We start from the raw sequence: 21,650 nt of genomic DNA, 5'->3' as shown, positions 1-21,650 counted from the left end.
AATTTCTTTGGACACGGCTCATACCAGAAATGTGTAGGTAACAAAGTCAACTTGCCCACGAGTCAGTCATTCCTTTCGAGAAGTGTGCGGGCTGTAGCAAAACTTATTGTGAAGGTGAAGGGAGGAGAAATAAAATTTCTGCACGTATATTGCTGTCAATATAATTTGAATAGAAATCAGCTGTTATTATTTACATTATTTTGTTTCCCACACGTGTGGGGAAAAGCTTTGCGAATTGAAGCTTTTACTTTTATCACGATTGACACAGAATACCAAAATATTTCTCGCTTGATAAATATTTGAGTTAATTTTCAACATTTTATTAATTTGTCAAGTGCACAGAATAGGGGTGTTAGTATATCTTTATGTATAAGGTGTTAATATGTATTTTTTAGAGTTGTCGCAAATTATATATATTTTGCTGAACTTCGTTTTATTGGCTTTCGTTCTAATATTAGGCTAATTATTCACTGATACTTTACCTCACCATTGTGAACTTATGTAAATATATGCGAAATTCTAGGTATATATGTATAAGCCCATATTGTATATTGTAGGTCAATATCCACACATGTATGTTTGCTGTTGCTACGTATAACCTAAAAATAATCAAGATAGATATAGGGTTATAAATGGTCAGGATGACGAAAAAAGTTGAAATCCGGGTGACTGTCCGTCCATCCGCGCAGGATGTAACTTCAGTAAAAATTGAGATATCTTGAAGAAATTTGGTAAGCGGGTTCCTTAGTCCAAAAAAAATTATGAATTTGCAGAAAGGCGTAATTGGACCACTGCCCCGCCCATAAATCGCTATTACCCAAAAACTTATAACGTGCCATAACTAAGCACTAAGTTAAGATATAAAACTGTCATTTAGCTCAGGGGATCCTAGGACACCTGTGGGCAAAAAATTGTTGAAAACAAACAAGGGGTATCTCCTAAGTCGCTAAAGCTGCAGCAACTAAATTTGCCGAAGCCTACCGATAGTGTGAAAATTGATAAAATCGGAAGGTAACCCCGCTCACTCCACCATTTAACGGAAGTGCTTAAAACTCCTAAAGCGCAATAAATCAATACCTAATTAGGCCAAAGCTATAAAATTTTACCTCCGATATGATATGAGAGGGCTTTATAGGAGCCGGTGTGAAAATGGGACAATGGGAGTGGCACAACCTTTTTGGTGAAATCCCATATCTCAAGACCGGACTGACCGATTTCGATAAAATTTGTTTTTTTCTACTTTTTTATGCCAGTACAAAAATGGATGAAATCGGACAACAACCACACCTACTTCCCATATAGCACATTTTTAAATTCCACTTGATTCTTTCACTTTTCAATTAGTATAACGGGACAAAACTTTGCACGAATAATGCCTTCGATGTATACCATCTTTTGACCGAAGATTGTTCAAATCCAACCAAAAATGTTCAAGGCCCTAGATACCGATTATTTGGACCCCAGAATGTATGGTTGACTTTTTGAAATTTAGGCAGAATACTTTCTTTACAATAGTATTTCTGTGTATTAAAAAAAACTTTTATCGGATCAATACTTCCCACAGTCCTCATATACTTAATAAAAAATTTTTCGAACTTCCAGGTGACTTTATGTCCGATATACATATCGGCCAATATATTAATTATCTCAATAAAAAATGGAGAGCGTATTGTGCTCAGAACAGAGCATATTTGGTCTTAAAATGAATAAATATGAGCGAAAACTTTAGTTTATATGATTAGTTTTTAGTATGTGGAATGTTAAAAGTATAGTATGTTATTGGGAGAAATAAATAAAATTGGTTGTATCGACCCTACATACTTATAATGGTTTTCGTTTTTCTGTGGCTGTCATTGTAGTATTACACCTTCTATTTCTCTGGCTCTAATCCTAGTTACAAGAGTATACGTATACAATGTTCGGTTGCACCCGAACTTAGCCCTTCCTTACTTGTTTCTTATGGTTTCTTCTCGTTTTTCGTATCATTTTATCTTTGGTTTCGTATATAATGTATATATACAGTGAACCAAATATGTGCTATAAAATGAATAAATTTATAGTTTTTTTTTATCCATTTCAAAAGATGTATATTTAACATTAAATATAGCAAATCAAAATATTTTTTTTTTGCTTACACAAATAAAAAAAAATAATGCTAAAGCTTAAAATGCGCCTAATTCATATCAAAAAAAGCATACGTACGTATGATTATTTATATAATTCAAAAATAATTACAATAATTTTAGCGGTTTTTGGACTACATTTTGTTGCAATTATTGTCCCTAGACGTCGACGTATGCTCCACTAAGTCGATGATCCAGTTTTTTGGCTTTATTTTGATGAAATTCGATGTTTTCGAATACGGGGTTCAAAAAGTTCCAGATATATTGAATAGGATTAATGCCTACTGATTATGGAGTTATTTTTAATTGTATAATAACCATTCACGTACAAGATAAGATATATGTTTGGCTCGTTATCCTGTTGTAAATAAAAGTGGCTGCTATTAACAACCAATTCAAGCACACTTAAAATTTAAATTTTTTTCTTAAAATTCTTTTTTTTTATATTGGCGCAATCTCTAATTAACCATTTTTCTTGTAACTTTTGATCATATTTTTTCCGAACAATAAATTTTCGCCAGTTAACGCTAATTTCTCTAGATTTTGGCCTTTCACTAAATAAAAAGCTATAAGTATTGATGAATAAAACAATTTATTGCTATTAAAATTATGAAACTTTACGTTTCTTAAATTTATTTACTGATATTTATAAAAATTATTTACACACAGAAACACTGCGCACAAATAATTGTTGAACACTTTGAAGAAATATTCGAAGAATATTAAAAAATGTGGTAAGGTATACATAGTTTTGTCGGATACTGTATATACCTAAAGCTATTTAAGACTACTGCACTTTCTAAAAATCAGATACAAAATATTCGATCTGCTTTTTTATTTGGAATATTCAGAAATAGATAAGTTATATACATTTCAAATTAAGTGTTCTAAAAACACTACTGCCTTCCTTCCTACGGATTGGACCCGAGGAAAGGCTCTCGTTGGTATTACTGTAAGTTGATTTGTTGAGTTTTGCAAATTAATATACGTATGCATGTATATACATATGTGCTTCTCTTACAATTGTTAGCTATTTGTCACAAGGCGTGTCGGTGCAGAGCATTGCATGGAGCTATAAGTTAGGAAAGTCAACAGTACGTGAAATCATATTAGAGACGTGTTAAGTAATCTGGCAGCTACGTTCCCCAATTTATGAAAGCGAGCCAACAGAGTCTCAATACGAGGACATTGTAAATGATTTTTATAATATGTGGAACATTCCGAATTGTGTCGGTGCAATTGATGGTAAGCACGTTGCTATTAAGTGCCCGGCCAATTCCAATTCGATGTTTTACAATTATAAAAAATTCTTTAGCATCGTTTTGATGGCTGTATGTGATGCAAAATATATACGTTCACAGCAGTTAGTATTGGCAGCTATGTAAGTCAAAGTGACGGAGGTACTGTATATTAAATTGTTTAACATTATAATGGATTTCTGTTATTATTTATGCAGGAATCTTTCGACTTACTCCATTTGGTCATGCATTAATACAAAACACTCTGCCTTTGCCACCACCTGTGCCACTGTCTGACGTGTCACCGGAACCTTTTCCTTACTTTTTCGTTAGAGATGCTGCATTCCCACTACGAAATAATTTAATGCGCCCATTTCCTGGAGCTAATCTAACACTCACGAAACGTATTTTCAATTATCGATTGTCACGCGCTCGTAGAGTCATAGAAAATTCCTTTGGTATATTGACTGCTCGGTGGAGAATTTTGAAAACAACGATTGAATGTAATCCAGAAAATTGTGAAAATATTGTGTAGGCTTGCATAGCCTTACACAATTTTATAATGTTGAATGACCACAATCGCTGGTATTGTCCGGAGAACTATGTAGATCGAGTGGAAGGACAAAACATTGTTCATGCCGGTGAGTGGCGCCGGGAAAATGAAAACAACTCTTTACGACCAATGCGAACTTCGGTGCGTAGAGGTCCTTCAAATGCGTTTAACTTACGGGAGAGACTTACTAACTAAATGAAGGAAGGTAAAGGAAAAGGAAACGAAGGTACCATTCCAGAACAATTTAGACTCTATTACAGGAGGACCATATGCTCCTAGAGGACCTTATTAGAAATAAATACCTTTTTTTTCAATTCATCAATTCATAATTATTTTCATTTTATTTAATTTTTTTTTAATTAAAAACAAAAGCATATGTTCAGAATTATTTACATAACAAATTAATTAATTTTAATAAAACTAAAATAATAATTAAAAAATAAATACTTCATTTATATGTATATTCTATATTAAATTAACTTAACATTTTATTAATCTCCTCTCTGCACTTCAAACGCAGCTTGCAGCATTTTCTCTATTGCCCTTGTTTGTTTTTCGTCGTGCATTTTATTTAAAATGGACACGATTAAAGTGCTGAATGATTGCACAGCCGGACTTGTTGATTGTTGTTGTTGGATCTGCTGGGTTGGTTGTGTTGACCATTTATTTTTAAAAATCTCGATCGCTTCTATCATCTTCTCGTCAACCTCGCTGGTAGTTGACCCAGATTGACATCGCTTTCTCCGCTTTTGGGTAGCCGCCTGCGTAGAGCAGGATTGTGAGGGAAGCGAGGTGGATGCGGAAGGAGACGGGGATGGGTCCACGGCAATAGGAGGCGATGGCGACGGCAGCGATATTACAATTGGACTTATAGGCGATAAGGGCCATAGCGGTGATGGCACTTCCACCTCCTGCGCATGTCCATGTGGCTGCAATCGGGTGTCTACAGTTGATGACTGCAACTGACCCTGATCAGTGACTGCGGTTTCACAAATATTTTGTGACAATCTAACCCTGTAAATTTAAGTTTTTATTTCAAATACAAGTATGTACATACATATATTCAATTTATATACTAAAACTTACGGCCGTGGTACAATATGTGGCTTGAGGAACCTCATTGCCTCTCGATTTCAGCCGACAAGACATCTTTCCTTGATTGCAGCTCATAATACGGACTGCTATTATTAAATAACTCATTTTCATTCTCAACCAAAGCAATCAATTTCTCGTCATCCATAGCTTGTTTATTTTCACACACCTATTTTCCTATTTCAATCAATCCAATAAATTTTTCTTTTGACGTTTGTTTCAATGGCGCTTGTTTACATTTGAACAATGTTGACATTGCTCAATACGCATATATAGTTTTGTACACATCTACATATGTTTTCAATTACAATTTTTATACTCTCGCAACAATGTTGCTAAGGAGAGTATTATAGTTTTGTTCACATAACGGTTGTTTGTAAGTCCTAAAACTAAAAGAGTCAGATATAGGGTTATATATACCAAAGTGATCAGGGTGACGAGTAGAGTCGAAATCCGGATGTTTGTCTGTCCGTCCGTCCGTCTGTCTGTCCGCCCGTCCGTCCGTGCAAGCTGTAACTTGAGTAAAAATTGAGATATCATGATGAAACTTGGTACACGTATTCCTTGGCTCCATAAGAAGGTTAAGTTCGAAGATCGACCCACTGCCACGCCCACAAAATGGCGGAAACCGAAAACTTATAAAGTGTCATAACTAAGCCATAAATTAAGATATTAAAGTGAAATTATATATATATAGCTATGTCAACCAAACTCTACAGAGTCGTTTTCTTTAGGCATTTCCATATACAGTTCAAAAACGGAAGAAATCGGATAATAACCACACCCACCTCCCATACAAAAGTTATGTTGAAAATCACTAGAAGTGCGTTAACGGACTAACCAAAAACGTCAGAAACACTAAATTTTACGGAAGAAATTGCAGAAAGAAGCTGCACCCAGGCTTTTTTTAAAAATTGAAAATGGGCGTGGCCTCGCCAACTTATGGACCAAAAACCATATCTCAGGAACTACTAGACCGATTTCACTGAAATTCGGTATATAATATTTTCTTAACACCCTGATTACATGTACGAAATATGGTTGAAATCGGTTCACAACCACGCCTTCTTCCAATATAACGCTATTTTGAATTCCATCTGATGCCTTCTCTGTATAATACATATACACATTAGGAACCAATGATGATAGCGGAATAAAACTTTACACAAATACGGTATTTGAAAAATATGTAAATGACGGATAATGAAATCTCGATTATCACTTTATCATGCAAGAGTATAAAATGTTCGGTGACACCCGAACTTAGCCCTTCCTCACTTGTTTTAAATCGATTTAGCCCTATTACTTTCCGGACTAACCCTGTAGGGTGATGATTACAGCCAATTGAATCAATCCATTACTTTATTACAGTGACTTATTTAGTCAATATATTGTCAATATGATGGCAAAAATGATATCAGAAAGATTGAATTATATATGTCGTAATTAACAAAGACTAAGGGCTGACCAATACATTCATCTCTCGAAAGACAAAATATTCTGCAAAGTAAAATGTTATATGGCAGGAGTGGCAGAAACGAGGTTTACCTCACTGTCATTTGCTGTTCCAGCCAAAGGAGATTGATAGTGTTATAATTGCAGAACTGCTCAACCAACAAAACGATTCGATGTTGTTTGATATTGTAACTAAAAAAATGGTGGACAGACCATGCGGAGAGCATAACTTAACAGCAGCATGTATGAAAAACGGTTTTATTGGCGGCTAGAGATGCATTTTTGTCTTTATCGTAGTAGTACTGTAAAATATGCCGTATTTTCTCTTTATTTTGCTCCATGTATGCGACTTAAAAGAAACGACAATCAATCATACACGTGTTAGCGCGTGAAATGAGCTTTCCAAAAAGGTATAGCATGACCGATGCGACGAATAAAACTAGAACTACTCGCTTTCAGCGCCAACTAGCGAAAATACCGCAAGACTTTTTTGACAACCTATTTATTTACTTTTATCGTTAGTAATCCACATGATGAAGTGAAAATTTTCGTGAATGGTCGGTACATAATAATGAAGATGCAGCCCATTATCACCAGAAGTTTCTAAATTCTTTAAATAATTCTGAACTGCTGCCACATAAATTGGTTTTGAAAATTGGAAATCCAATTGAATAATTTCGTAACGAGTAGATACGTATTTACATATGTATGCATCTCTATTTTTACCTTTTTTAATGGTTGTCCCGCACATTCGAAATAAAAGCACCGGGTACACTTGAGTGGTATAATACAATGTAATTTATTAAGAAATTTTAATATTTTTACAAATGTTATTTTATTAAGATTAAATGTTTAAGTTATTTGGGTAACCAACTTAAACATGCGTATATCGATAGCGCGCCAGATCGCAGGAGCCGAAAAGCTTAATATCGCGCGCGGGACGGGTGTTGTCAACGGAGAGTTGATTTTCGCAGTATATGTGACGAATTGTATGTAACGAAGTGCTTAGAACGAATGAATCTGCCTTCCCGTTGCCCTTCCTTTTTGTTGAGTGGGTACTGGTGGGGTGAGTTGTATTGGTAATGGGTTGCGAACTGTGGTGAATTGCCCTGCTTTATTAGGATGGGCCAGTTTTTTCCGGGTAAAGTGGGTGGATGCTTAACTCATTTAATCATCCTGGGCCCCCTAGGCGAATATTTTGCCTAGTATTACACTTTTATGCTGTTGCAAGTATTTCCGCATACTGCTGGTAGAGTAGCCGAGGGCGCAAAACACATGCTATAAATGTTGGAAACGGCTTTGGTTTAAACATACTTAGTTAATGGTATGTACATATGCTTTTACGTGCATACAATTAGAAACTATATTTTACGGATTTATGAGCTTGTTTCTGCTTTTCATAGTTATTATATTGCGGTTGTTTCTTTGATAGGTTTATATGTGGGTTCTGATTTCAAATTTCTTTACCATCGGCTTGTTAAACCAATTTTTGATTATTTGCCTTTTCTGCGATATTGCCGATAGTTGCAGTTTTATTTTATTTTTTGAAGGATAGTATCTCCACGCCTGGCTCAGATATGACCAGAGTGGGTACTCCTTAGCCCTGGAGTTAGGACTGTGACAATAGAGGGATCTTGCGAGGGGGTTGCCGTGAATGGAAATTGAATGAATTCGCAATTAATTTGATGCTTTGTATAGCTGATTCCCATAAATGTTGCGTCAGTAATCATAAGTGGCGAAGGCCACCCTGGGGGGTCGAAAAGTGACAGATATTTGAATTTTTATTATTGTCAGATTGAATTCTGACTTTGGTTTTTCTACCTTTATGTGGGGTATTAGAAAATTGTGGCTGTATTGGTTGTCGTACGACATACCGGCCATTATTTGATCGAGTAGTTGCGACTTTAGAGAGGTGCTCACAATACTGATCTTTTATAATTTTGTTTGTTGTTGGAAGTTTCCTTAACTTTTGCAATTTCCTTAATTTTGAATTAAGGTATTTGTCCTCAACTTGAGTTGGTATGGTGGAAACTGGTTCTGCAACTAGTCCACTTTGTATTTCGCTGTGCAGCGTTTGAATTTTTTGTGCCTTTGAGCAACATGGTGTCTCTTGGCAATTTTTACAGTTTTGGGTTTCGGGATTTGCTTTTGCAATTAAACCCGTGGTTTTTTTAATATGCGCCCTTTTTTGGTGTGATAGCGGATAAGTGCTATAGTGAAGCATTGTATGGTGTCTTTTGTGACAATGGAAGCAATTAAATTTGCTTTTGCAATCTTTATATGTATGCGCATGTGACAGGCAATTTGTGCAAAGTCTTTTTGACCTGACAAAATTATTTCGTTCGTTAACTTTTAAGCTTTTAAACCTCTCGCAAGATTTAAGTTTATGCCCTCTTTTACATAGTTCGCATGACGTATGTTTTCGCTGTTCAGATGTGAACGATTGCGTTTTGTGAAAGTTTTTGTTTAAATTTTTGTTGCTTCTAGCTTAGGGCCTATTGAAGCTTCGGTTTTGGTCGTGTTTAATGTTCTTAGTATTAATTATATTTTCTTCTAACCTTTCCGCAATTTCATACTGGGTGGTGAGAAAATCTTTCAGTTGTTGCCACGTTGGGCACTTTTTTCGTGATAAAAGCGATTGCTCCCATAGACGTAACGACTTTTCTGGTAATGCGGCGGTGCACATGTTTACCAGGATTGGGTCCCAGCTGTCTGTGGGAATATTTAGTGTCGATAGAATCGACAAGCAATTTGAAACAGTGGATTCTAGTTTGATGAATTCTACACTTGTTCCTTTCTTAACTTTTGGCAAGTTCATTAATGTCGTTACTTGCTTATCGACCAGTATTCTTTCATTTTCGTATCTAGCTTTTAGAGCTTCCCAATCCAAATTGAAATTGTCGTCATTTAATGCGAACTGTATGACTATTTCGCCTGCTTGACCTTTTGTCTTTTATCTGAGGTGATACAATTTTTGTGCTTTTGATAGTTGTGGAGGGTTGATGTAAACGGCTGTCAACATGTCCCGGAAGGACGGCCATTTTTCATAACCGCCATAAAATATTTCTGTGTCACATGCGGGCAGCTCGCGGTAGATGCCTGAACTTGCCTGTTGACTGTCTATTTGTGGCAGCTCTACTCTACTGTGGGGAGTAGGTGCAATTGCTTTTATTAGCTTTAATTGATCGGAGATCATAGCTTTCGTTTCTTCATACTGGTCGAAGCAGTTTTCGTATATTGCGTAAGCCGGGGATTTGAAATTGTGTGTATCTAAATCGCCAGAATCTAGAATGGCGTCATGAGCCGCTTGGAGGCGAGTCCAAAAATTTTTAAGGTTTTGGCTTTTTATTTCTAATAACGATTCAGAGTTCTCATGAATCGGTGAAACGGCAAATCTAGTGCAGTGTCGTAATAAACTGTCACTTTGGGAAATAAATTTTACAACCTGTTTTGAACGTGTAGCTCCAGGTGTATTTTGATTTGTGTCGTCATTAACCATTTTTGTAATTGTATATTGTATTAAAATACTGTTAAATTTTTTGTCAGTGTAAACTGATTTATGGTGTTCTAATAAAACGATAAAGTATAACAAATTTAATACTTTTTCTTTTTGTTTTATTTTTAGATTATATCTGTAAAAAACGTATTTTTAATTTATTTATTTATTTGCAATGTTATTGCAATATTATTTTCATTTGTATTTTATTTTGAATTTTTAATGACTATTAAAATGCGTTTTTTATATATTAAAATATTTGATGTCCGAATATTTTGTATTTAGGTACACCCTAATACTCGGACTTGTATATACATAAGAATATACTTATGTATGTATGTACTTATATTTTGTGCAATTGAGAGCTCGTTGAAGAGATCAATTCGCTTTTTACATTAGCATGCACAAATTGTTTATGATTATGTTTTTGTTCTTAAGCATTTGAGAGCTCGTTAAAGAGATCAATTCGCTTTATGTACGCAATCCTGCTTGTTTTTGTTTGCCAAAGAACAAGAGGTATTGCCGGATAATTGCCAATGTGGACTTAGAATACACAATATGCAAGTGTATATGATCAAATATTCATCAAATTAATTAATTGCGTTTAACAGTTTTTTACCCGTTTAATAAATTTAATTCAATGAAATTATATTTACTTTATCACCTTTTAATGATTAGTAAATTTCAAAGTTCCTGTTGTTTTTGAGCACTAATTAAAATTTATAATTTTAATAGTTTAGTATTTAGTCCCAGTGAAGGGTATAATTGCAGGCAGATTATATGTACAAATATATGTATGTATGTTCGCACTGAGAAGAACGCGCGAATTGGGTAATGTCCCTGTATGCTCCCGTATACTCTTTGTTAATACATTTATTTTGTTCCTGTTTTGTAATGTATTTGGCGGACTGAATGCCGAATGATTGCGTATACTTGTACTTATTTTATAGTATATGTATAATTTTTGCAAAGGTGAGAGAGCGAGAAAACGGAATGGAAACGCTACATATATAAGTATATACATATGTATATATAAGTGAATATATATAATACCGGATTATTTTTGTTAAATCCGAAATTTTAGTTAACCGTTTTAAACTAATCAACGGAATTGTTACTAGCGTTATAATATTGCATACATAGCCCATAAAATTTTTACATACATATGTATATGCATAATAAAATTAAATTAAATGAACTTAATACGCTCACTTCAGTTTTGTAGGGTGTATTTTTATGGATCCTATGCCTGCTCGTATTCTTCCAATTCCTATTTCCTTCTGCCAGCTGCTTACGAGGTTCTTGAAAGTGTTGTTTGTTTGTTAAATTCGCGCCCGGTTGTTTATTATATTTTGTTTTGTTTGCTGAGTTCGCGCCCGGTTTGTGTTGGCTTTTGTTTGGTTTGTTGGAACTGTTTTTTTTTGTGTATTTTTATTTTCTATGTAATTTGTTTTTGTTTTTGTCACTTCACCCACCGTAAATCTTTTTATTTCATGTGTATGTACGAATATATGTTACATTTTTGTGTACTACACTGATTTTTATTATGTTTAAATATTTTTAAATTTTTTCTATCGCAATTTTGTCTCTGTTTGGGTTACTGCACTTTGTTGCTTGATTTTTTTGTTTGGATTGTACATGTACATATTGTTTTTTATACTCTCGCAACAATGTTGCTAACGAGAGTATTATAGTTTTGTTCACATAACGGTTGTTTGTAAGTCCTAAAACTAAAAGAGTCAGATATAGGGTTATATATACCAAAGTGATCAGGGCGACGAGTAGAGTCGAAATCCGGATGTCTGTCTGTCCGTCCGTCCGTGCAAGCTGTAACTTGAGTAAAAATTGAGATATCATGATGAAACTTGGTACACGTATTCCTTGGCTCCATAAAAAGTTCGAAGATGGGCAAAATCAGCCCACTGCCACGCCCACAAAATGGCGGAAACCGAAAACCTATAAAGTGTCATAACTTAGCCATAAATAAAGATATTAAAGTGACAGTTGGCTCAAAGGATCGCATTAGGGAGGGACATATTTGGACGTAATTTTTTTGGAAAAGTGGGAGTGGCCCCGCCCCCTACTAAGTTTTTTGTACGTATCTCGGAAACTACTATAGCTATGTGAACCAAACTCTACAGAGTCGTTTTCTTCAGGCATTTCCATGTACAGTTTAAAAATGGAAGAAATCGGATAATAACCACGCCCACCTCCCATACAAAGGTTATGTTCAAACTCACTAAAAGTGCGTTAACCGACTAACAAAAAACGTCAGAAACACTAAATTTTACGGAAGAAGTGGCAGAAGGAAGCTGCACTCAGGCTTTTTTTAAAAATTGAAAATGGGCGTGGCGCCGCCCACTTATGGACCAAAAACCATATCTCAGGAGCTACTAGACCGATTTCAATGAAATTCGGTATATAATGTTTTCTTAACACCCTGATGACATGTACGAAATATGGCTGAAATCGGTTCACAACCACGCCTTCTTCCAATATAAAGCTATTTTGAATTCCATCTGATGCCTTCTTTGTATAATACGAGTATAAACATTAGGAACCAATGATGATAGCGGAATAAAACTTTACAAAAATACGGTATTTGAAAAATATGTAAGTGACGTATTATGAAATCTTGATTATCACTTTACCATGCGAGAGTATAAAATGTTCGGTGACACCCGAACTTAGCCCTTCCTTACTTGCTTTTTTTTGTTTTTGTTCGCCACTGCACTTCACTGCACTGATTTTTGTTTTGTTTTAGTTTCAGTTTGTGGTTTGTACCGTCTTTTTTTTTAAATTTGTTACCAAAATTTTAAAATTTTATTTTTCTTAGACGATATCAATAGTGCCATTCGGAATGGCTCGAAGGACCATGAATAATTTCGTAACCAGTAGATACGTATTTACATATGTATGCATCTCTATTTTTACCTTTTTTAATGGTTGTCCCGCACATTCGAAATAAAAGCACCGGGTACACTTGAGTGGTATAATATCGGGTGATTTTTTTGAGGTTAGGATTTTCATGCATTAGTATTTGACAGATCACGTGGGATTTCAGACATGGTGTCAAAGAGAAAGATGCTCAGTATGCTTTGACATTTCATCATGAATAGACTTACTAACGAGCAACGCTTGCAAATCATTGAATTTTATTACCAAAATCAGTGTTCGGTTCGAAATGTGTTTTCCGCTTTTTTATCGACAAATTTTGTTCAGCGATGAGGCTCATTTCTGGTTGAATGGCTACGTAAATAAGCAAAATTGCCGCATTTGGGGTGAAGAGCAACCAGAAGCCGTTCATGCCCATGCATCCCGAAAAATGCACTGTTTGGTGTGGTTTGTACGCCGGTGGAATCATTGGACCGTTTTTTTCAAAGATGCTGTTGGACGCAACGTTACGGTGAATGGCGATCGCTATCGTTCGATGCTAACAAACTTTTTGTTGCCAAAATTGGAAGAACTGAACTTGGTTGACATGTGGTTTCAACAAGATGGCGCTACATGCCACACAGCTCGCGATTCTATGGCCATTTTGAGGGAAAACTTCGGAGAACAATTCATCTCAAGAAATGGACCCGTAAGTTAACCACCAAGATCATGCGATTTAACGCCTTTAGACTATTTTTGTGAAGGCTACGTCAAGTCTAAAGTCTCACAAAATAAGCCAGCAACTATTCCAGCTTTGAAGACAACATTTCCGAAGAAATTCGGGCTATTCCGGCCGAAATGCTCGAAAAAGTTGCCCAAAATTGGACTTTCCGAATGGACTACCTAAGACGCAGCCGCGGTCAACATTTAAATGAAATTATCTTCAAAAAGTAAATGTCATGAACCAATCTAACGTTTCAAATAAAGAACCGATGAGATTTTGCAAATTTTATGCGTTTTTTTTTAAAAAAAAGTTATCAAGCTCTTAAAAAATCACCCGATATAAGGAAGCAAAGCAAATGGGTCTGTCAGTGAGTGAGGGAAAAATGAAATACCTCTCGTCATTAAACAAACCGTCGCTGCACTCGTCTCAGTCTCGATATCCACCGCAGAATAACTATTGCCAACAGGTGCTACTTTGGACTGAGTAGGCAATTGAGAATATTCCTGTAAGCTTATCATTATTCTCGTCCCGTTATATGGTACAGAGGCACGGACGATGACTTGTTTTTGAGAGAAAGGTTTTACGAAAGATTTATGGATTCGATGGATGTAGTTCAGAGAGAGAGAGAGAGAGTAGAGAGAAGGACCTGGCTTCGCTTGGAGTTTCCAATAGGCGCCACGATCCGAAAAGAAGAAACGACTGTCGCGCTGTTGTTAATACGGCTATAATCGTGTAAGCGGTATCTATGTCAGTAAAGAAGAAGAATCTTTATCAACGACCTAGCAGATGTCGAAGATTCTGATGATCTTATATGATCCGCCTATTTAAACTGCTTCAATTTCTGGTGAAAACATCTTTCGGTCTAACTATAAACAAGTCCCAAGGCCAAACATTCCAATTAGGTGCGATACGAAAAGAAAGTTTTACTTATGAACAACTGTATAAAAAATAATAATATTACAACACAAGTAAGGAGGGGCTAAGTTCGGTTGCAACCGAACACTTTATACTCTTGCAAGAATTAAAGCCAGGGAAATTCTTCGGTGTGTAGAACCAATCATATATAGTAAAGTCAGCCGGATGTTCGAAAATCTGGCCAAGCATGTATGTATTATATTTCACAGATTTACCTAGTTATTATTGCTTCATGTCCACGATAATTACATTAAAATTTCCTTAACTAAGCACGACTGAGTTCGGAATTGATCAAGTGGGAATCCTCTCCCAAACGACAACAATGTGAGCTTCGTCACCTTTTAGCGAAATCGTTATGTCACCGATTGAATTGAACTTAGAATGGGCGATCACAAAATTAAGAATGATGACGTCTTTTGATAAAAATAAACGCGGTAAGCAACGATTGTTTATGCTATTTTCTGGAAAGTGGAGTCCCTGGAGTATAACCAAAGTATCTTGGTATTGGTTGCACCATCGACTTTACAAACTCATAAGTTCTGTCAATGAACGACGGCACGCTTCTACAAAAACGAAGTATCTCGTAGAACATATGTGGAAGTCGACTTCAAAGTCTTGATGGAGGGTAATTTAGATATCAGCCTACCAGTGCGATGGAGCAAAAGAAAAAAGAAACTCAGTGACCATAAAGTCGACTTGTTCTTTAAGAAAGACCTAACTCAGGAGCGAAGGTTGAGCGCTTAAGATATATTTCAATTAAATCTAGTACTACTGCAACAACATTTACTGGCACAAAAATGTTCTCCCGGAATACGTCGCACAGAGTAAAATACTTTTGTTAACCTCACGGTTCTGTATAATATCTAAAACTAATATATTTTACTTATGTAGTAATGTATTATATATCACTACCCAAAAAATTTAAATAATTTTTTCTTATATTCCAACAGAACGATTGCCAAATATATTAATCAAAGCGTGAGTTATCTTAACAAAGTTTTATGGCAATATTTCCTCAAGCTTAACCCTGCTTTCATAACGGTTTTTTAACCCTTGAAGTCATAGTTGAGGATGGAGTCATGCGTAGAAGTTCACGCAAGTGAGGAAAGTTCTCTGATCGCCATTCACTTAGGAGTGGCCAGAAACGGTTCTTTTACACATGGCTCAATCAGCTCACAACTTCCGGTCTTTGATCAAGTATCCTCTGGGTAGCCTAAGAACATCCGTTCGAAGGCGAGCTAAAGTTAGAAGGCGAAACATCCCCTACATAGGGTTGTGCGCTGGGTTAGGAACACGCCACGTAAAAAGCCCCCCCAATGAAAGATTACCAACTGCCTCGGATGAGAGACCCCCCTTTTGATAACGACCATGGCAAATGAAATAAGGACTACGATATAAGGGCATGTACCTGGAATGTCCGGACCCTTAATTGGGAAGGTGCCGCTGCCCAGCTGGTTGATGTCCTCGCGAAAATAAAGGCTGCAATCACCGCCGTCCAAGAAATGCGATGGACGGGACAAGGACAGAGACGAGTAGGTCCTTGTGACATTTACTACAGTGGCCATATAAAGGAGCGCAAGTTTGGTGTTGGATTCGTGGTGGGAGAGAGACTCCCTCGCCGAGTACTATCATTCACTCCGGTGAACGAACGTCTAGCCACAATCCGCATCAAAGCGAGGTTCTTCAACATATCGCTGATTTGCGCCCACGCCCCGACGGAAGAGAAGGACGATGTGACCAAAGATGCCTTTTATGAGCGCTTGGAACGCGTTTATGAGAGCTGTCCCCGCCACGATGTCAAAATCATGCTTGGGTGGGCAAAGAAGGTGTCTTTGGCACTATGGTCGGTAAATTCATCCATCTTCTATAAGAGTGGACGGCTGCTGGCGTATGCCGATGATATTGATATCATCATCACCTAAAAAAAATATTTTCATTCATGAACGCAAGCGCACTTTCAACAGGCAAACTCGCTTCATTCATAAAAACAAACACCAGTACTCGTACATCTCCCCCACCATGCCTTTGCCTACAAGCGTCTTTTCGCGACGATGGCAAAAGCTAAAAATCATAAATAATCACATAACCGGGATTGACTGTATTAGTGAAGGCGGCTTGCAAAAATTTGCGTCGATATGTATGCAAGCTCACACATAAACATATCCCTTTCAGACCTTTAGTACACAATTGTGCGGGTAAGACTAAAAATATGTTAAAAAATTTTGTTCGCTTTACTACGTGTTAAGACCCGAAAGCAATGATTATGCCATTTATTTCTAACGGTTCTTTTTAACGGTTGCTTTGATTTTTTGTATATATTTGTCACAATTTGCAAAGTTTTTAAGTGTTGTCAAGAATGGAAAAAGGTAAATTGAAATAAATTTTGTGCAGTGTTTTAGTTTAGTGATGTTTTGCAAAAATGTGTATGGAAAAATAAAAAATAAACTGTATATTGTCTTATTGTGAAATTATAATTAAATTAAGTGTTTTGAACAAGTTTAAAAAAGGACCACACAATTGTGCGCTTCAGGCTTTGACCTCGCATTTTCATTTACCCGCACAATTGTGTCATTCCAGGTCATTTCAATTTGAATCTTGATGAGGACGTGCTTCAACTTCTCCAAATATTGGAAAATTCCGATGCTGACTTTATTTCTGATAACTCAAATGATGCTGCGCTCTTGGAACAACCAAATAGGCAAATGGGCGGTTCATCCGAGTCGGATTGTAATGAAACTTCTTCGGAAGATGAAATTTTACTTCCAGCTAATCAAGACCCAACTGTAAGTCATGCAAATACAAGCGTATCTACTCGGGATGAAGTCTGGAAGAGCGTCGGTTTTGTTGACTCGACGCTACCGCAACAAACAAGTCATCAAGGAAATATTTTAGTTGGTACACCCATGGAGTATTTCCAGAAATATTTTCCTGAAAATCATTTTCAAAACGCCGCGTTTTTCGCGGATAAGTATCACTTATCTCAGCATGGATGTGTCCTCAATGCTACTGCTGCCGATATTAAAAATCTTTATGGACTCCATATCATAATGGGTTGCCTAGCTTACCCCTGTGTCCAGATTAGCACAAATGAGAAACGCGATGTTTGGAGATAAATTCTTTACATTAAGGAAAAGCCTCCATTTTTTTGATACTCTACAGCCCCCGACAAACAAACTGTTTAAGATTCAGCCGGTTATAGACTGCGTCGGATCTCGATGCCAAGCACTAGCAACATAAATGACGGAATACTCGATTTATGGAAGGGAAGGGCGTCCATGCGGCAATACGTTAAAAATAAACCGAGACCTGTAGGTCTTAAGAACCTTGTTGTTGCAACTTCCAACGGGCTCGTCGTCGATTTCAAAAATTCTAAGGAGCAGGAATTTTTTCTGACACAGGCTTGGGAGTTGGACCGTCTATTGTCATCAGATTAAAAAAACATTTGCCGAAAGGGAGTTTTCTCTGTTTTGATCAGTACTTTACCACGATTCCGCTTTTAGAAAAGCTCCTGGAACTCGGCTACAAGGCTACTGGGACTATAGCTTTAAACCGATTGCCTGTGCAGAAGATGGATTTCCCGTTAGACCGAAATATGAATAGAGGAGAGCAAAGCCAGTTTGTGAAAGGTAATGTACATAGTTGCAGTTAAATGGCGCGATAGCAAGTGCGTTACGCTTGTATCCACAGAATGTGGAAAATACCCAGTTAGAGTGGTACAAAGGTGGAGCAAAAAGGAACGAAAGCACATTAATGTACCATGCCCTCAAATCGTGAAGCGTTACAACGCTAAAATGGGCAGAGTCGACGCAGCTGATCAGTCAATGGAATACTACAGAATTTTTATAAAAACGAAGAAATGGGCTGTAAAAACAACTTTTCATTTGATGGACATGGCAGTATGCAATGCATGGAGAGAGTACAGAGCCGATGCACTAAAGGCGGGCAGGCGAAAAAAATAATATTAAAATCTGAGCTCGGCGAAGTATTGGCCAAATTCACTGAAAGGCCAATTAATCCACCTGTTCCGTATTGCACATCAACAGCAGAGCCAGCTGCAAAAAGAAACAGACCCCAGGATCCTCCCGTTGATGTACGTACTGATCGGTATGATCACTGGCCAGAGGCAATGGATATGACAACACCACGGATGTGCGGCGTAAAAGAATGTACAAGCAGAACTAGAATAAAATGCTCCAAATGCGATGTATTTCTCTGTCTAACCAAAAATAAAAACTGTTTTCAGGAGTACCACACAAAAAAATGATCGCTTTCAATCAATGTACATGAATATCATTTTTAAATACATTCCATCAATATAAAATCATTTTTTTTTTCTTGAAATAAGATTTTTAAATCGTACTGCTTTTTCTTTCAATAATATGGCCTTAAGACCGGTAATACACCGATTGTGCGCGTCCTTTTTCAAGGAATCCTTCTTCGGATAATTTTTTTCTTATTTTTATTGCATTCACGATGGTCATATTAGCAACTGTCCGAAGCGGCGTTAAAATCTGTAAACTTTAATTTCTCAGGTCTGAAAGGGATATGTACATATTTACGCAGGTTTGTAGGCGAGTCTGTTACAGCGACAAGAGAAGCATTGACAATTGGCGTTCGTTCGTATGTGTTTTTCGGCACAGCTCGGATTTACACAACACAATGTTGTGACGCTTTGTCGTCGCATCAGTGTTTCGACACATTGACTCTTTGACAAAACGTTAGCTTCGGATATTGGTTGTCCGGAACAACAGAGATTTCGCATGAAACAATATGTGTACATATTTACATCTATACATAGTTGTGTGTAGACAAATTTACAAACATTATGCGTATTGTTCTTTTTGTTTACATGCTCAAATAATTACATACCTACATATGTAAGTGAATATCTGCGACCGATTGGCCTTTAAACTTTTAAAGGCCTGCAAATAAATATGTACATAAGTAGATATCCTATCAAACCTACATTAATTAAATACATATGTAGATAATAACATAAACATGACTATTATATATTCCCAAAGATTTTAAGGAATTCATCATGAAATAGTTCAATTTGTACGTACATGCTTGTGTGCTTTGATATAAAATACATATGTTTGTATATAGAAAATATACGGAGGCTGCTATATATATTTCGGGCCAGGTGCAATCTGACATTTCCATTGGAAAGTTTGACATTTTTTAGCATAACATCACTCAGAACGTTTTGTCATTTAATCGTGAATTGTTTTATTTACAGGGAATTAAAAAATTCATCTCGGCCAAAAAATGGAATTACTTCGTGAGCATTTTCGTGCGATCATTTTTCACAACTTTCGACGTGGATTATCTCGACAAGAGTGCATCGATGGACTATAATCTTTGTATGGCTATGAAGCACCATCCTATAGCACTGTGAAAAACAAGTACAACGAATTCAATCGTGGCCGACGCTCGCTCAAATACGAATTCCGTGATGGTCGTCCAAAAACAGCCGTTGTGCCAGAAAACATCGATGCCGTACGTGAACTGATAATGCAAGACCGTCATGTAACATACCTTTTTTCCCACCAGCATACATTCGATATTGCATGAACACCTGGCCGTTAAAAAGGTTTGTTCTCGTTGGATCCCGCACAATTTGACTATCTATTGAGTGAATTTGACTATTGGTGTAAAGAAATGCTGAAAAAATACGATCGCGGTGCTTCAAAAGACGTTTATAAGATCGTCACAGATGACGAATCATGGATCTATGCGTATGAGCCCGAAACAAAACAGCAATCGACCGCGTGGGTCTTCCAAGGCGAGCCAAATCCAACGAAAGTTGTTCGTGGAAGAAGCACTTCGAAGCAAATGGTCGCCTGTTTCTTCGGCAAAACTGGTCATGTGGCGACTGTTCCGCTTGAGCAACGTAGGACGGTCAATTCTGAGTGGTACACCACCATTTGTTTGCCTGAAGTCTTCGGAGAAATTCGAAAAACGAACAAGAGAAGACGAATCATTGTGCACCATGACAACGCGAGCTCTCACACATCGGCTCAAACCAGCGCTTTTTGACCGGCCAAAACGTCGAATTGATGGGTCATCTGCCGTACAGCCCTGACTTGGCACCCAATGACTTCTTTTTATTCCCACACATCAAGAAAATAATGCGTGGTCAACGATTTTCGTCGCCAGAAGAAGCTGCTGAAGCATTCAAAAACCATGTTTTGGAGGTGTCTCAATCGGAGTGGAAAAAGTGCTTCGAAAATTGGTTTGAGCGCATGCAAAAGTATAAATCTTGATGAAGAATATTTTGAAAAACAATAAAACCATTTTCGTTGATAAATATTTCTATTTTCATTATTAGGCCAGAAATATATATAGCAGCCCTCGTACATACATACGTATGTATATAAATTATATGCAGAGTTTCTCATTTAACACTGAAAATGCTCAATTCTGCTATTTTCGTGTCCCCTGATGTTAAATGTGGTGAAACACGCTAATAATTTTTCTGTGGTGTGCTGAAACATGCTCATACAAAACAGCAAATATCCCAAAAGTGAAATATCCCTAATCGTGAACCTTCTCTATGATAAACGTTCTCTAGTTCTAATATCCTAAAACTTTGCGATAAAAATAAAATTTAATTTCCTAAAACTTTGCTTGCTATGCTCAAGAAGGAAATTTGGAATTAATTACCTATCCATGTCTGATAGTTTAGTTTATTCAATTTACTTACCTGCAGGGATAATGTGAAACATGCAGGGAGATACTTGACGTCCTATACTGTTTGCAGCGGTACAAAGTAAAGTTCCATAATCTAACTCTGTAAGTGGCGTATATTCCACGGTAGACATTAATCCTAAAAGATTGAGTAAATTTCATGTATTGTACATAGAAAGATTGGAATGATATAATTTTTAAGTATAAAAGCTGGAGTTGTATTTTAGGTGTTGTCAAAACTGTGTATTAAACAAGTAAAAAAAGAGTAAGTAACCGAACAATTTATACTCTCAAGTTGTAACAATAAACACCGTCAAAACCTTATAGTCAACTCAACTGAAGAGGCTAAATTTACTATACATATCTATATACATTGGGTTGATGTGGAAACCGTCAACCAGAGGATCGGAATACATTATACTAAAAACATGAAGTATAGATCAAGGTCTAGACTAATTTCATTACAATTCAGGGAAAACCACATGTA

At 36.7% G+C, this 21,650-nt stretch overlaps 1 protein-coding gene and 1 pseudogene across 2 annotated transcripts in view; one reads left to right on the top strand and one right to left on the bottom strand.

Annotated features, from left to right (window-relative positions):
* The first annotated feature begins 3,331 nt into the window (after positions 1 to 3,331).
* LOC120780758 lies at positions 3,332 to 4,109 on the top strand (annotated as a pseudogene).
* A 709-nt stretch (positions 4,110 to 4,818) lies between these two features.
* The window catches only part of LOC120780465 (nephrin-like), a 791,640-nt gene continuing 774,808 nt past the window's right edge, over positions 4,819 to 21,650 (bottom strand). Inside the window, exons 9-10 of one of the 2 annotated variants that reach the window (XM_040112743.1) lie at positions 21,180 to 21,302; positions 4,819 to 4,928 (exon numbers count right to left, since the gene is read on the bottom strand). In XM_040112743.1, coding sequence (XP_039968677.1) covers positions 4,858 to 4,928; positions 21,180 to 21,302 — 194 coding nt within the window. In that variant the 3' untranslated portion in view covers positions 4,819 to 4,857. Of the gene's footprint in view, positions 4,929 to 7,236; positions 7,740 to 21,179; positions 21,303 to 21,650 lie in introns of those variants that run through there. The other variant, XM_040112744.1, reaches the window with a different exon arrangement.

The sequence above is a fragment of the Bactrocera tryoni genome, unplaced genomic scaffold (assembly GCF_016617805.1).
Source record: "Bactrocera tryoni isolate S06 unplaced genomic scaffold, CSIRO_BtryS06_freeze2 scaffold_25, whole genome shotgun sequence".
NCBI lineage: Eukaryota > Metazoa > Arthropoda > Insecta > Diptera > Tephritidae > Bactrocera > Bactrocera tryoni.
Note: the sequence above shows the minus strand (reverse complement) of the source record. Positions and strands in the feature narration are given on the sequence as shown.